The following is a 13,866-nucleotide window of genomic DNA, read 5'->3' on the forward strand; positions in this document are numbered from 1 at the left end:
TTTTTAAAAGAAAGTAAATAATCTGCTCATTGCAAGTCCCTGTGTTGCCAATGGGAGGCCCATTTTAATAATTACATCTCATTTGCCTTGGTTTAAAGAACAGGCATGCAAGACTAGCCCACCTGGAATGTTTTTTTCATTTAGTCAGATCTGTACATACAGTGCTGCGACCCTCACCAGGAGAAGCAGGTCGATAATGGATGGATAGACGGATGTACATACAGTACTTAATTTACTAAAAACATCTGGTGTCTGCAATTCTAGCTCTTACACTAAAAACAGTGTAGTGACCAACGGAAGTGGCTCAATAGAAGATGCAATACCATACTTCATCAAGACAACATAACTGGGGCCGTAATGATTAATTGTGTAAACGATGAATCCTCTCTATTCATGATATATCACATCGTACCACAGGTATGTATCGTTGGTATTGTAATACAAGACCAAAAGCACAATGTATTGGAGACCAAGCAAGCGACAGACATTTGGAAAAAGAAAATGAGAGCACGGTTGAACTTCTATTCAGTCCAAATACATCACATGTACCTATCATTGGAAAATCAGATTAAAATAGCAGTGGATACACGCATTATCGGGTCTCATATTTACCCACAATATAGCTCATGTAAGGAAGTATCTTGATTCATTGACACACAAGGAATAGTTTCACCCCCTGCTTTCATTTTGTATAAAGACTAAAACTCAACGGCCTGCAGTAACCTCTTGGTTAAAAGCTGAGGAAGCACAGCCTTGTGGCTCCAGCTTGGAAGAACCTAGACAGAGGATTGTTCTTCAGTTAAGCTAACATGGTCACACCTGCCAGTTCATGTATCTGAATCCTGTACTACTCAAGGTCCTAAAAGACAGAACATTTATTGCTAAGCTCATTATGTCACTACTGTGTCAGTTGTACTTAATACTTCTTAGTTCTTTCTTACATTCTCAGCATACACAATGTTCTTAATTGATTTAAAGACATGATTCAATTGTAACTAAGCTGCCATTGCCATCAAAAGGCCACAAGAAATGAATGCTAAATGCTCAATAAGCGAGTCAAAATGTCACAGAGAAGCCTGTGTTGCACTCAACACTCAAACTGAATTTCCCGTCTCCTGTACACAATTTCACTTTCAGCATTCAGCTGACATCATTCACAAAAATTAATCTGCTGGAAGCAACCACAGCAAGAAACAAAAAGGACTGCCTAAAATGATTGCTGTCAAGCTGGGTATGCTTATTACCAACATCGGAAGGGTTTGAGATACAGCTCACATACAGCTATTTTGCAGTTCCACTTGTGCTGTTGATTTATTATTTTTTTATTATTATTTATTTATTTATTTTTAATTTAGTCGTTGCCAATTATTTTTATTATTTTCTCCCAATTTGGAATGGCCAATTATTTTTTTTAGGCTCAGCTCACCGCTACCACTCGGGAGGGCAAAGACGAACACACGCAGTCCTCTGAAGCGTGTGCCGTCACACTGCGGACTCGCCATGCAGCCACCCAAGAGCTACAGTGTCAGAGGACAACGCAGCTCTAGGGCAGTTTACAGGCAAGCCCGCAGGCGCTCGGCCAGACTACAGGGGTCGCTGGTGCGCGGTGAGCCGAGGACACCCTGGCCGGCCTAACCCTCCCTCCCCCCGGGCGACGCTCGGCCAATTGTGCGCCGCCCCCTGGGAACACCCGTCCAAGGTCGGCTGTGGAACAGCCTGAACTCGAACCGGTGACGTCCAGGCTATAGAGCACATCCTGCACTCCACGCGGAGCGCCTTTACTGGATGCGCCACTCGGGAGCCCCTCTGTTGATTTATTTTATCATTTGTTTGTGATAATGAATCACAAAAAAAAAGCATTGAACTGAATTGATAAAATAGATATATCGGTTCAATGGACTGCTACAAAATAAATAAAAGGTCACAACAAATGGCCACTTACCGGTGACAAGCTCTCTTACTTCTGCATCTACCGTTTTTCTTAACACTCGTAACAAAGCAGGGACTCCACCAGCGTTCCTCACTGCTATTTTGTTTTCATCCATTGCTTTTCCATAAACAAGATTCCGCAGCGCACCGCAAGCGTTCTTCTGGACTTCCAAGACTTTATGGTCTAAAAGGTCAACCAAGTGCTTGATCCCTCCATGGCGGCATACCTTAAAAGAAATTCATCTTTTAATTTCCTCCACACAGAAATCTCACATTCCCACCTATGTATATGATACCAACATGCATATACATGTATGAAGCATTTGCATCATTATACATACACACTATATATATATATATATATATATATATATATATATATATATATATATATATATATATATATAACAAAAAGTACATTTTAAATATAACTTAAACTTAATAAGAATAAACACTGGACCACGGTTTTATATTGCATTATATAACTGGAGGTCAGTATCATAAAATATATCAAATGAAATGGCAGCAATAATCCCCCTTTAGTGTATTGAGGGAAATTACAGTACGACTCCTAGATACACAGGTTTACGTATTCTGAAGTAGGACAATAAAATAAAATATTAAAAAAATCTTCGAGATTTTACCATTAAAATGAAATTTAATTTGATAAAAGCAAATATAAAGACTTTTGGTCACCGCTGTAGTGCCTCTATTCAGTTAATGTGAAAGCTGAACATTGCTGTGAATTCCTAGGCTGTCTGCATGGAACTCCAGGGGTATTGCAGCACCCTGCTGAGCTGTTCAACTCCAGGTCAAATCAATCAAAACAAGTGGAAAATTGGAAAAGGTCCTATTATGAAAAAAAAAACATTTTATACTGGTGGCGCCACGGCCATGTTTTACTGTACTACTTGTTCAGTATCATGCTTGGTACCTCGTTCTTCACTTTATTATCTCCAAAGCACAGGTGCTGCAGGTAAGCCGCTGCATTAGCTTGTACAGATGGGAATTGATGCTGCAGCATATGAATCACCTCTGGCAATTCTGGGTCACGCCATGCAAACTCCCTATTTCAAAAGAGAGAGAAAACAGCAGTATGAAAATACAGAACCCTGGAAAACCTCAAAGCAGAGCAATTGCTTTAGGTAATAAGAAGTTAGACAATATTTTATAGGGCTGTGTTCGAAGGTTCGTTCACTAGGAATTCGAAGGTACTTTTAAAATTTCGAAGGTTCGTCAGGTGGCATTCCTCTGTTAACAGAAAGCATTTGACAATGTGTGAATACTATAAATCGCACATTAAAATGTCACTCGCATGCAAAATTCGATCTTTTGATTTTGTATAATGCATATTACGTAAACAAAACTTGTTGTATTAAAATCCACTACCAAATCGTTATACATAGCAACTCTATATGGCACCGCTGCCGTCTATGAAGCAGTGTATAGCATGCCAAAGCACTGGGGAGGTACCTAAAGTGGTTGTAGTGCTTCAGTGAAACATGTACTGAATACCTAGTGTACAAGACAGTGTAAGAGAAGTGCTATGGTAGAATATGTTTGAAACATACAAAATATACGCTAACACTAAATTTTAATTTTTAAAACTGAGCACAGTCCGCCCCTCCCTCCTCCAACTTATATATCGTAAGCTGTATTGACAGAAATGTCTCAAAATCCTTTTCCTGTTTGGGATTTTTTTTGTCAAATGCCCAGACGACCAAAAAAAAAAGAAAGTTAAATGCAAACTTAATATTTTTAGTAGTAGTAGTAAAATGTGACTGATAACCTGCTTGGAACGGTGACTGTTAAATAAAGCTTTGTCTTGCTTAAGTCCGCTGTTTTTAAATTACAAAAACAGGATTACTGTTCTAATCTAACGTATTTTTAAACTACATGTGAAATGTTTTATTCATTTATATGGATTACCTGTAAAATAATAGGATGTTCAATCAAATATAAACAAGTAGCTATGGTGACGTCACCAGTACATTATGCAAATGAGTACCATCGAAGGTTCGAACCTTCCTTCGGTAATGTGTTCTGTACCTTCGAAGGTCAAAATGTACACTTCGTTGCAGCCCTAATATTTTCTGATAACCGCAGTATCTCAGCATTCACAAAATGCTTCAGATGTTTTTTCTGTATACATTTCTGTTAACAGAAAATGAATTATCATCATTTTTATAGCATGACTAAAAAACAATATGAACCGATTTCAGTTTTACATGGTGTGTGGTATAGGGAATGTGCTTTTAGCTGGATTTCTGTATTTTAATTAAATCAAGTGCTATATCATAAGACTTCCACAAAACTACAGGTTTTCAATGCATATTAAAGGATCATTAAACTAAGGATGCTCCACAGTGCATTACAGCACCTATCAGTGTAATTGATAGCATGGTTACCATTGTGCATTTACTATAGAACTTCCTGCAAGAAATGTCTTAATTCTTGCACTTTTCTAAAGATGAAGACAAACTTGACCCATACATAATTTTCAAACAAATACAAAAGAAACGACCTGGGTCACTTTGTCTACTGCATCACTTGGTATACAGCCATTGTTTCTTTCTATATAGCTTGATGTACTGCAGTGTGATTTACCTTGATAGGTCATATGTTGGAAAAATGCAAAAGCAATGAATATCTATTTGCAGTAAGCACAGTTGCTTGCGGCCTTGCTTTAACACAGCTGTAAGTAAGTCAAACTGAAGTCTGTTTTGATTGAAATTGATTGAAACAAATACATGTTGAGTATATTCTTTCCTCTTCTCCCTTGGACTTCAAAATGATGTGTTAAAAGCACTTAAAATAGGAACACGCCATTCATATGTTATGGGCAATTTAGATTTGAAATGATGCTGTAAAACAGGTAATACTTAAAACTATTAAAAAAAAGAATAATAATAATAATTCTGCCAGGTGAAATAAGGGTACTGCAAAAAAGTACAAAAATCTTTCTAAAAATAACTCATTTACTACAAAATAGTAGTAGCCTAGGTCCTTCTGCCTGGATGAATGAAAATGACACAGGTCTGCCATTTTAAAGTATCCCAAAACTTCGTTAATAAACATTTTTACCTGGGGTCTTTCTGAATGCTGTCTATGGAAGGGGATCTTGTTGTGCCATCATCAGCTGGTGCTGCATGCCTGGAATAGTTTGATTCAGAAGGTCTATACAGCGTTGATCGATAGGGTTCAGCATAGGTGGCTGTGGGGTTCAGGGCATAGTTACTTCTTTGGTATGTTACAGCACTGCGCTGACTGGAAGTCCTCTGCAGATTCCCAACACCTAGCAAAAACCAGGTAAGGGCATAGGTTCAAAATAATACCAAAACATACTGCAACACTTATCCAATTGCCTTGGAATTGTCATTATTTAGCAAAAATTGTCAGTAAATCCATCCATCTTCATGTCACACTTATATTTTTGCATTCTTTGCAAATTCTTAATCTATACGATTCTGTACATACTTTTAATATAATGGTCATCAACTTTATCATATTGATAGCTCTAATGTTGAATTACAGTCATGGTGGGGGATACTGACACACATGTTATAAATACAAAAGATGCTAACTGATCAAATTGCATTTCTTTCTAATGAAGTAGGCTATGCATCATAGAGACCAGGAAACTAAACACTGCAACCTTTCAATATACTGCAGAGTACACCCATTACAGGCATATATCTAAAAGGACTCCTCTGTGTGGCAATACAATTTATAACTAGACCTATCAGACTGAAAGGATCTGGACTCTGCAGCATAAACTGAATTGAGTGCTTGCTGGAAGCAGGCACAGTGCAATGTGGACTGAATTTTAAAATGTTAAAGATTTTCCAAACTGCGGTCCCCGAGTCCTTTCGCTTCTGCTGCTCTTCCCTACTCCAGTCATTACTGTGGAACGCATTTGGTTTTGTCGCTCAATAACTGCTTGGCATCTTTGCCGTTCATGTTCAGTGAAGATTGAAGGTGGAACACCAAGGCATCTGTCCACCAGCTCTCTCACATCAGATCAGATCATTCAAATCTAAAAAGGTCCTTACCTGAACCAGCCCGGAAGACTGCCGTTTGGGTCCCATGGTGAAGCTCCACTGCTCCGTGGTTTGGACTGCGGTACAGGGGGCTTTGAAATGTCCTGCCTTCATAGATTGGAGTTATATGCAAGTCTGGAGACATGGCTGATCGGAGATCTTGTCCCAGTTGACTGTGCTGACTGGCATATGAGCTTCTCAAGCCTAAAAAATAATGTATGGCTGCATGTTAAAAATTCTAAACTCCAAAACTAAGGACCTTTTCAGTAAAAAGCACTAGAATTGTAAAAATATCCAGTTTACTGCTGAACCACACTCCAATAACTAAACAGAAATAAGCCAATAATCACACAACATTGTGAAGTTAAGTACGCGCTTGGAATCTGCCTAATGACACAGAAAGAATTTTAGAATGGCTCTAAACCGATGCATGCTGCGGTTTCTGTCTAATGTTACACTGCTAGTTGCTCAACGCCTCTTCCTGTCGTTTGCCTCCAAGTGTGTAATGGCCACGCCTTGGACAATGTGGCTAGGCTTGTAGTCGCATGTCTCACACTTACACAGGTTAAAGGTGTTTACTGATGGGAGAAGTATGTGTCTGGGGGCTGGGGAGGGGGCAGAGCAGGCTTGAACAGATAATGCCAGAGACTATCCAGCAACCAAACACCTCAACATGCACTTACAGGAAGTGCAGGCTCATTGTTATTCAAATCATTTACATGGGTAGATTTCATTTTACTAACAGAGAACACATGCCGTAAAAAATGTGATTACAAATCTATTCAACCTAATACTCATACTGAATGATCGATGTACCAAAACTAGTCACGCATTTTTAGATGGAATTACAAATAATTAGGTGTGGGTGGCACACTTACACATTCTTGATGAATGCATCATAAAATACCCAAATTAACTCCTACTATTCATCATTCAGCACTGACTTTTTTGCCATCATAAAACACTACTGAAAAGCAAGTGACATCGGTGTGTTTCAGGAGGGGAGATTTTACAATTGGGATTTCAGATTAACTAAATTGCATTGAAATGAACTAATGCTGAATTACCTGCAGTAAACAGTGCTCCCAGTAGGAGTCGTCAAAAGCTGAATTGCTTTAAAACGTAGACTAAAACACAAAACCTATTGACACAAATCAATAACTAAGTTTGTCTTGTCTTTCCATAAGCACCTCAGAGGGTCATCAGGTTAAAAACACTGGATTAATGTTTGGCGGATAGCTCAACAGTAGATGAAACTGTGAAGGGCTAGTCAATCTCTTCAGTAATGTGTACATTAGACATGCATTATTAGCAAGATGTCTAAAATGTAAATTGTGTCACAAAACTGTACTGACATGAGCAGTTAGGAATTACACAGCTATGACCTAAAATGAGGCATGAAACTAGATCAGGCAACTTGAAATAAAAACGCTATTTTTGTTTTTTAGGGTGAAATGGTCAACTGTCAACGACTGAATACAAAATGAATGAAATGAAGAACGATGGCCACCTATTTAAAATGGGCATGTGGTATGCAGCACTAGTTATTTCGGAACTGTAGAGAAGTGCAGTAAAGTAGGACAGACAGTTCCTAAAAGGAAACGAAACCCTGTGGAAGGAGATCTGAACGACCGTATTAAATGAGGCAGACTGATGTTTTAGTGAGACTTTCTTTTTTGGAATTACAAACCATGAACCGAGTTTTGCTTTGGAGATGGCAAGTTAAGCTCACAATTCTTTAATGCCTATAAAAGACTCATTGTGCAAAAACATTGGACAGGAAATGCTTCTGATAAGGGAGGAAGCTATGCCAGACATCAAAGATTTAAAAACTTACACCATTTGCCCGAGACATGTTTTGATCCTGATGAAAAACAGCATGGCTTTATTGTACATTACAGTTTGTATCTTGATTATATTGTGTATTTTCAAATAATCTCTGCATTCTCCAGTGGGTAATGCCGACATATTGGGTATTAATATACACTCAGAATGCATACAAAGCATAGATGCCGGCATAAACAACAAATCAAATTGCTTTGGGTAGATTTCCAGGACTTAATAACCCAATTAGGAAAATCAATATCTATCAGAATGTTTTTGAAAAAGGGTGAAGGGTCTAACAGGGCAGTATTATAAAGACAAACAGCAACCAGCAAATAACCTATTGACAGAAGCCAAACAAATGCAGACCACTTTGTGTAAATGTAGCTTTCATTATGAAGTAAAAGGTAGCTGAAGTTATGATTATTAACCACCACAAAACGGAAACTGTCACCATAAAAAATAACCCGAAATCCAGTTCTCATTACCATGGAATGCCTCTTTTTTCACTTACTGTACCTGCATTCATCTTTATAATGGAATTCTAATCAATTTATTTCTGCTGAAAAGCACAGACATCACTGTGGCCTCCCCTGTTTTGTTAAAGATAGATCCATGTCTATATCAAAGAGAGCTAGAGCGATGGAAGTATCTATATATGAAGTACAGTGCTGGTACTCCATCCCTGCCTAGTAGGGAGCATCACCTGATTTTAGTAGTAAAAAATGCCAGCCATTTTTTTTAGATTAGTGCATTTCCAAAATTCATCCGATCCTTTACTGTAAAAAATAAATACTACAAGTAATACAAAAAAACAGTAATATTGTTTCTAAATGATCTGCCTCTTAAAAATGTCATGCAGTTTGGCATATACCCTTCATAACATTAGTAATTCCTAGTTCTGGGGAAAAAAAAAAAAAACAAAAAAAAAAACACACAGTCTTCTCTTAAGTGAATAAAAACAAAACAAAAACCCATACAACTAAAAGAGAGAATTATTGTATTTAGTTATTTTTGTATAAGGCTCTTGTGCAGCTATTTATTATTTGGTTTATTTATAATCCTAAGAAAATCTAATCACACTGCTTTTATGTCTTTTTGATTGAATGCACAGTGTTCACCATGTCCTACCTATGAATTTTTCCTTAAGCCAGATTGTGTGACATAACTGAAGTCATAAGAATTGAGAAAATAAAATAAAAGGCATGACTGCTATTGCAGTACAGCAGGATAAATGTGACATTTTAGTTCGCTATATCCTGCCCTCAATAGGGTTATATCATTTATAGAAAACGAAAATATAAACAGACACTTGAAGAAAAGATGACAGTTTTAAGAGCACAGCAGGGTTAGAAAATGCATCTATTCAGTTCAGTTACCAACCTGTCAGGCTGTCCGGGCGCGGCAGGATCATCCTCTCGTAAACTTCATACGACTGCTGTCCATACTGATCCGTCTCGTGATGGAGTGTTCTTTGCAAAGTCGATCCGTAATGCTGAGGGACAGCAGTCATGCCGGAACGAAGTGGGGATGAAGAGCCAGTCTGCTGCTTGTGTGATGGGGACCCTACTCTTGTCTGAGAGTCTAGCAGAGTAAGAGGAGAGGCCATGCGCCCTGTGTTCGCCAGCACTTGGTACGGGGAAGTGTCTCTGCTGGGGTTCACAGACTGTCTGGATGTAAGAGAGCTTAGCCGCCTTATAGCTGCGGGGGAATTCGACTTCTGGGCACTGAAAGGGGAGCCTGCTCGTTGTGAAGATGGTAGTGTTGTGGTTGAGTACACATTTGTGAGCGGCTTGGGTTCATTAACTGCAGGCGAGCCATATCCACTACCCAGGGAAGTCCTTAAGGAACCTCGCGAAGGTGAAATGCTGCTGCCGTAGGCCGGAGACTGTGTTCTCGAGGGAACAGAACTCACTCTTCTCATCACCCGGCCAGCTGTTCCTGGAATGTTTATGGGTGCCTAAAATTTAAAGCAACAACAAAAATGTTTTATAAAAGTAAAGCCTTATCCTGTAAAATAATCTCCACTAAAACGAAACAATTCTGTATAAGTAACAAATATGTAATACAGTGCAGTTAAACAAAATGAATATAGCCTTAAAAACACAAAATGTGGTACCAGTATTGGACCATTTGCCTTACTGAAAGTAAAACTATATACTAATCCTACAATCTTGATCAACAAAATGTTTGCACATTATCCATAGGTGTACAGTACCTGGACTATAGTTTGTCCTTCTGCTCTGGTATTTCTCATAAGATTGGCGTTATTTGTGCTTCCAGGGAATGAATGCTGAGTTCTAAACTCAGGCTTGACCAGGTTCTGGCTGCTGTAGTAGCTGCTTGCTTCTTGGTAACCACTATCAGAGTATGAATTCATTTGTGTTGAGCTGTGTGAATTCCCAAAAGACCCTGGACAAAAAGGAGAGAGAAACTAAATGTCAGTTAACTGCTTAGCAATTTGCTGTAGTATGACTACTTCCAATGATGAAACAAACTGAAATAAAAAGCCTAAATGTATTTAACAGACCCTCACTTTCATGAAGAGAGGTCTGTTCAGGGGAGTACAGCTGGACTTGCTCCTGTTCAGCTCGGACACGATAGCTGGTGGATTGAGTAATGTCCGTCACTCTTGGTTTGGTCACTCCTGCCGTTGGGGCATCTGACAGTGAGAGAATAGGTTTGTTAAACCTTCAAGAAAAGAGTGTCTTAAGATAGACAATAATTATGACTATCATTCGGTGGAACAATGCAAGGCTCCGTGGTGCATGTGTACTAGAAAACAAACGATTCAAACAAGTTACAGAATGATCTTTGTTTGTCATAAGAGAACAGCCAAGATAAAAAGAGAAAAACCCTAACTGAGTATTATGATTTCAAAGCATACGGCAAAAGGATGAAGAGGCAGAAATGTGCATGAATAGGGCTTGGCATCAAAGTCACACTTGGCAGGAAGCTGGACAGGCTTATGTCCAGCTGAAGACAGATACCGACGAGGAGCATCTTTCACTGAAACCTCTCTTCAGCTTTACTGATCAAGAATACAATTAAAAAAACACAACATTTCTGGATATTTATATAAATCTGCTGATTATTTTTTTCTTTCTTGACAGACTCAGAGGTTTCCATACGAGTGTGGAGGTGTGCGATTTAACCAATTAAAAGGGCTGTAGCAGAGATCTTGGGACTATACACCCTGGAGGTGTAAATGGAGTAAATACATATGGCTGTAAAAAAAAAAAAAAAAAAAACTTGAAAAGATAAGTTGGGAGACCAAAAGCACAATCAACATAGCATAGAATTAAAAAAATAATGATAATTACATTTCTGGAGAGATGGTTCTATAAGAGCAAAAAATAAATAAAAGCTATGTTTAATCAAATTATGAGAAAAAATGCTGAAACCGTTAGCAACCAGAACAAATAACTTTAATGGCCATTGATCTTCATTTGCTTGCAGTAGATTGTGGTGTTGTTTAATCCCTGAAGCACTGACAAACTAAACTGCATGAGCCTCGCCAAAAGGTCATGATTTCCCTGCACACTGGTAAATGATTCGGTAAAAAAATGATTTTTTTCTTCCCCCCACTGGTTCAGTTGTTTGTTCGGTCCGATACCAAGGCTTAGTCTTCAGAATGCTTGTGATGACCCATCAATAAATGACTCTGCATCTTACTGTACTGCAGCACCACAGTGGTACCTGGTTAAGCACTAAGTGTCAGCTGCAGGGTGGAGAAGCAGACATCACTTCATGAAAACTAAGGCAGGCTGTAATTATTGGCTTGCAATTTGCATTCACACAGAACTAGGCTGTGGCAGCTGCTATTATTCACAAACGTGTACTCCAGCACAGCACCTCATTTATGACCCAAATTCAGGCTGGAAATATCTATTTTTCTTAAAGCAATCATTTTTTTCTTTCATAGTAGACATTTCTTGAGAAGGTGTCATATGAAAACGATTTAAGTCATTAATGCTATTAACCCCCCACTCCAATCAAATCAAATCAAATTAAGTCTTGTTAAATGGACTGAATGTTCTCATGCAAACCCTTAAAACATTTTTGCTGAATCCTGCAAGTTTTGGAGCCGGGTATGATTCTCTCCCCCCCCCCCACCCCCCCCCCACCCCCCCCGTAAGGAATTAACAGAAACCACTTCTTTATTGACATGGTAAAACAGAAACCCATTGTAAAGTAAACTATATAATTATTGCTGACTACCAACTGAGCTAAACAACAGTGTTCCAAGTCTGCCAATTAAAAGAATTACAATGACATCACTGTTATCTTATCCTGAAAGTATAAATAGCAGCAGGTAAACTGCACCAGTTCTGCTCTATCTTAGTGGTTCAAAAGGTTATGAGAAAAACATTTGTCCTAAAAAAATTATCTCAAACTTAGATACAAATCTGCAAACAGAAGACTGGAAGCAAGAAACAAATCCAAGCGCTCTATGTTCATTAATTTTTAAAAGCTTTATCTCAGTTCAATTTAGGCAGCAGCTCCTCTCTGTTTTTATCCACAACACTGTTGGAATAGTTACAATTTCTTCATAACCCAGCCAGGCTGATCTTCCGCTGGCTGCAGAGTAGCTAGTTAATCGTTCAAATGAATAGAGATACTGAGTTTGACAAATAAGATGACTTTGTATGTTGCAGACCAACTATTCTAGGTTTGAGTCACTTAGTGCTATCTTTTCCTCTGTGATGCTTATGGGATCACCACTAAAATTACCATCTTAAAAGCTTTCGTCAAAAGTTTAGTTGCAGTACTTTTTGCCTTCCTCTATGTCAATATGATTATTGCAGCTATGGAACATTTCTAGTCTGGCTTTCAAAACCCTCAACCCTGCAATTACATGAATGCGTTATCTTCTATCAAAGGGAACGTTTGCTACTTGGACTGACATCTCCAGTTCATCATCAATAATACTTTTTATTCAATAAACCTAGTTTCATTTTTAATGTACAATTCATAAATCCCTTATTTCAAGTCAGCGTTCTGTTAAAAAACTAAATATTGTGTCTTTTCTTTCTAAATCCCTTACTTTTTAATGAACATCACTCAACGATCTCAATGGTGTGTGATGTAATATTAATTTAAGAATAAAGAATGTTATGCATTGCAAATTTTGTACTGTACCTGGTGATCTCCAGGGAAAGGACTTCTCAGATGAGCTATTAAAAAAAAAAAGAAATGTATTTAACTACCAGAGCAACCAAAGAAGATGTTCACCACAAAGCACAAAAAACTAAAGAAACCCCCCAAAAATTCAAGCTACACTTAAACAGTATGAACATGATCAGAATAGGAGTGTAGTTAATTAATTTTAAAGGATTTTTTAAACAGGCAAAGAATTACAGGGTATTACAAGGAGCAAAGGATGAAGAAGAACATGCTTGCAGAACAATCTAATCCCAGCCCAATGGGGAAAACTCTTGGGGGTAAAAATAAATAAATAAATACATAAAATTAAATTAAATTAAATTAAAAAAAAACTAAAAAAAAAAAAAACTTTCAAAACAATCAAGCACTCTCCTGGTACTTTGTTCCTGGCAACAAACTAGAAAAGGATACGAAAGTATTGATCAGTTGAAGGCTCTACTGTAGCTAAAACATCTGTCTGTTTGTCCTATGGCCGCTTAAGGTAGTCCAGCACAATTATAATGCAATTGAACTTACTGACATTACACCACTAGTAAGCCATTTCATCATGAACACTTAGAAATCATTCTTAAATAATGTGATATCTGTATAATGTGAAATAATGTATAATGGGATATCTTGTAACAATTGTAAGTCGTCCTGGATAAGGGCGTCTGCTAAGAAATGAATAATAATAATAATAATAAATAATAAAGTTTGATGCAAAGCCTCCAGGCACAAACAAACTTGGAATTCCAGAAGCATTTTGGACAAACTACATTTTCATCATTTTAAATCATGGCTGGTTTAATAAACATTCTACATCCTGAAAACACTCCGTCAGAATAAACACAAAACAGTGAGATGGATTCCTATGGGTCAGCAGACTTTGCACTTATAGCTGTCAAGAAATATGCTGCCAGCTCCA

General features: G+C 38.0%; 1 protein-coding gene across 3 annotated transcripts in view; it reads right to left on the reverse strand.

Moving 5' to 3' along the window:
- The window catches only part of LOC117411803 (plakophilin-4-like), a 59,236-nt gene that overhangs the window by 9,062 nt on the left and 36,308 nt on the right, over positions 1-13,866 (reverse strand). For 2 of the 3 annotated variants that reach the window (XM_034019572.3, XM_034019587.3), the window contains 8 exons: positions 12,936-12,970; positions 10,324-10,455; positions 10,012-10,205; positions 9,177-9,753; positions 5,982-6,173; positions 5,014-5,224; positions 2,864-2,996; positions 1,943-2,156 (listed from right to left, as the gene is read on the reverse strand). In XM_034019572.3, the coding sequence (XP_033875463.3) occupies positions 1,943-2,156; positions 2,864-2,996; positions 5,014-5,224; positions 5,982-6,173; positions 9,177-9,753; positions 10,012-10,205; positions 10,324-10,455; positions 12,936-12,970 (1,688 nt within the window). The remainder of the gene's footprint in view (positions 1-1,942; positions 2,157-2,863; positions 2,997-5,013; positions 5,225-5,981; positions 6,174-9,176; positions 9,754-10,011; positions 10,206-10,323; positions 10,456-12,935; positions 12,971-13,866) is intronic. The other variant, XM_034019578.3, reaches the window with a different exon arrangement.

This window comes from Acipenser ruthenus, chromosome 10, assembly GCF_902713425.1.
Source record: "Acipenser ruthenus chromosome 10, fAciRut3.2 maternal haplotype, whole genome shotgun sequence".
NCBI lineage: Eukaryota > Metazoa > Chordata > Actinopteri > Acipenseriformes > Acipenseridae > Acipenser > Acipenser ruthenus.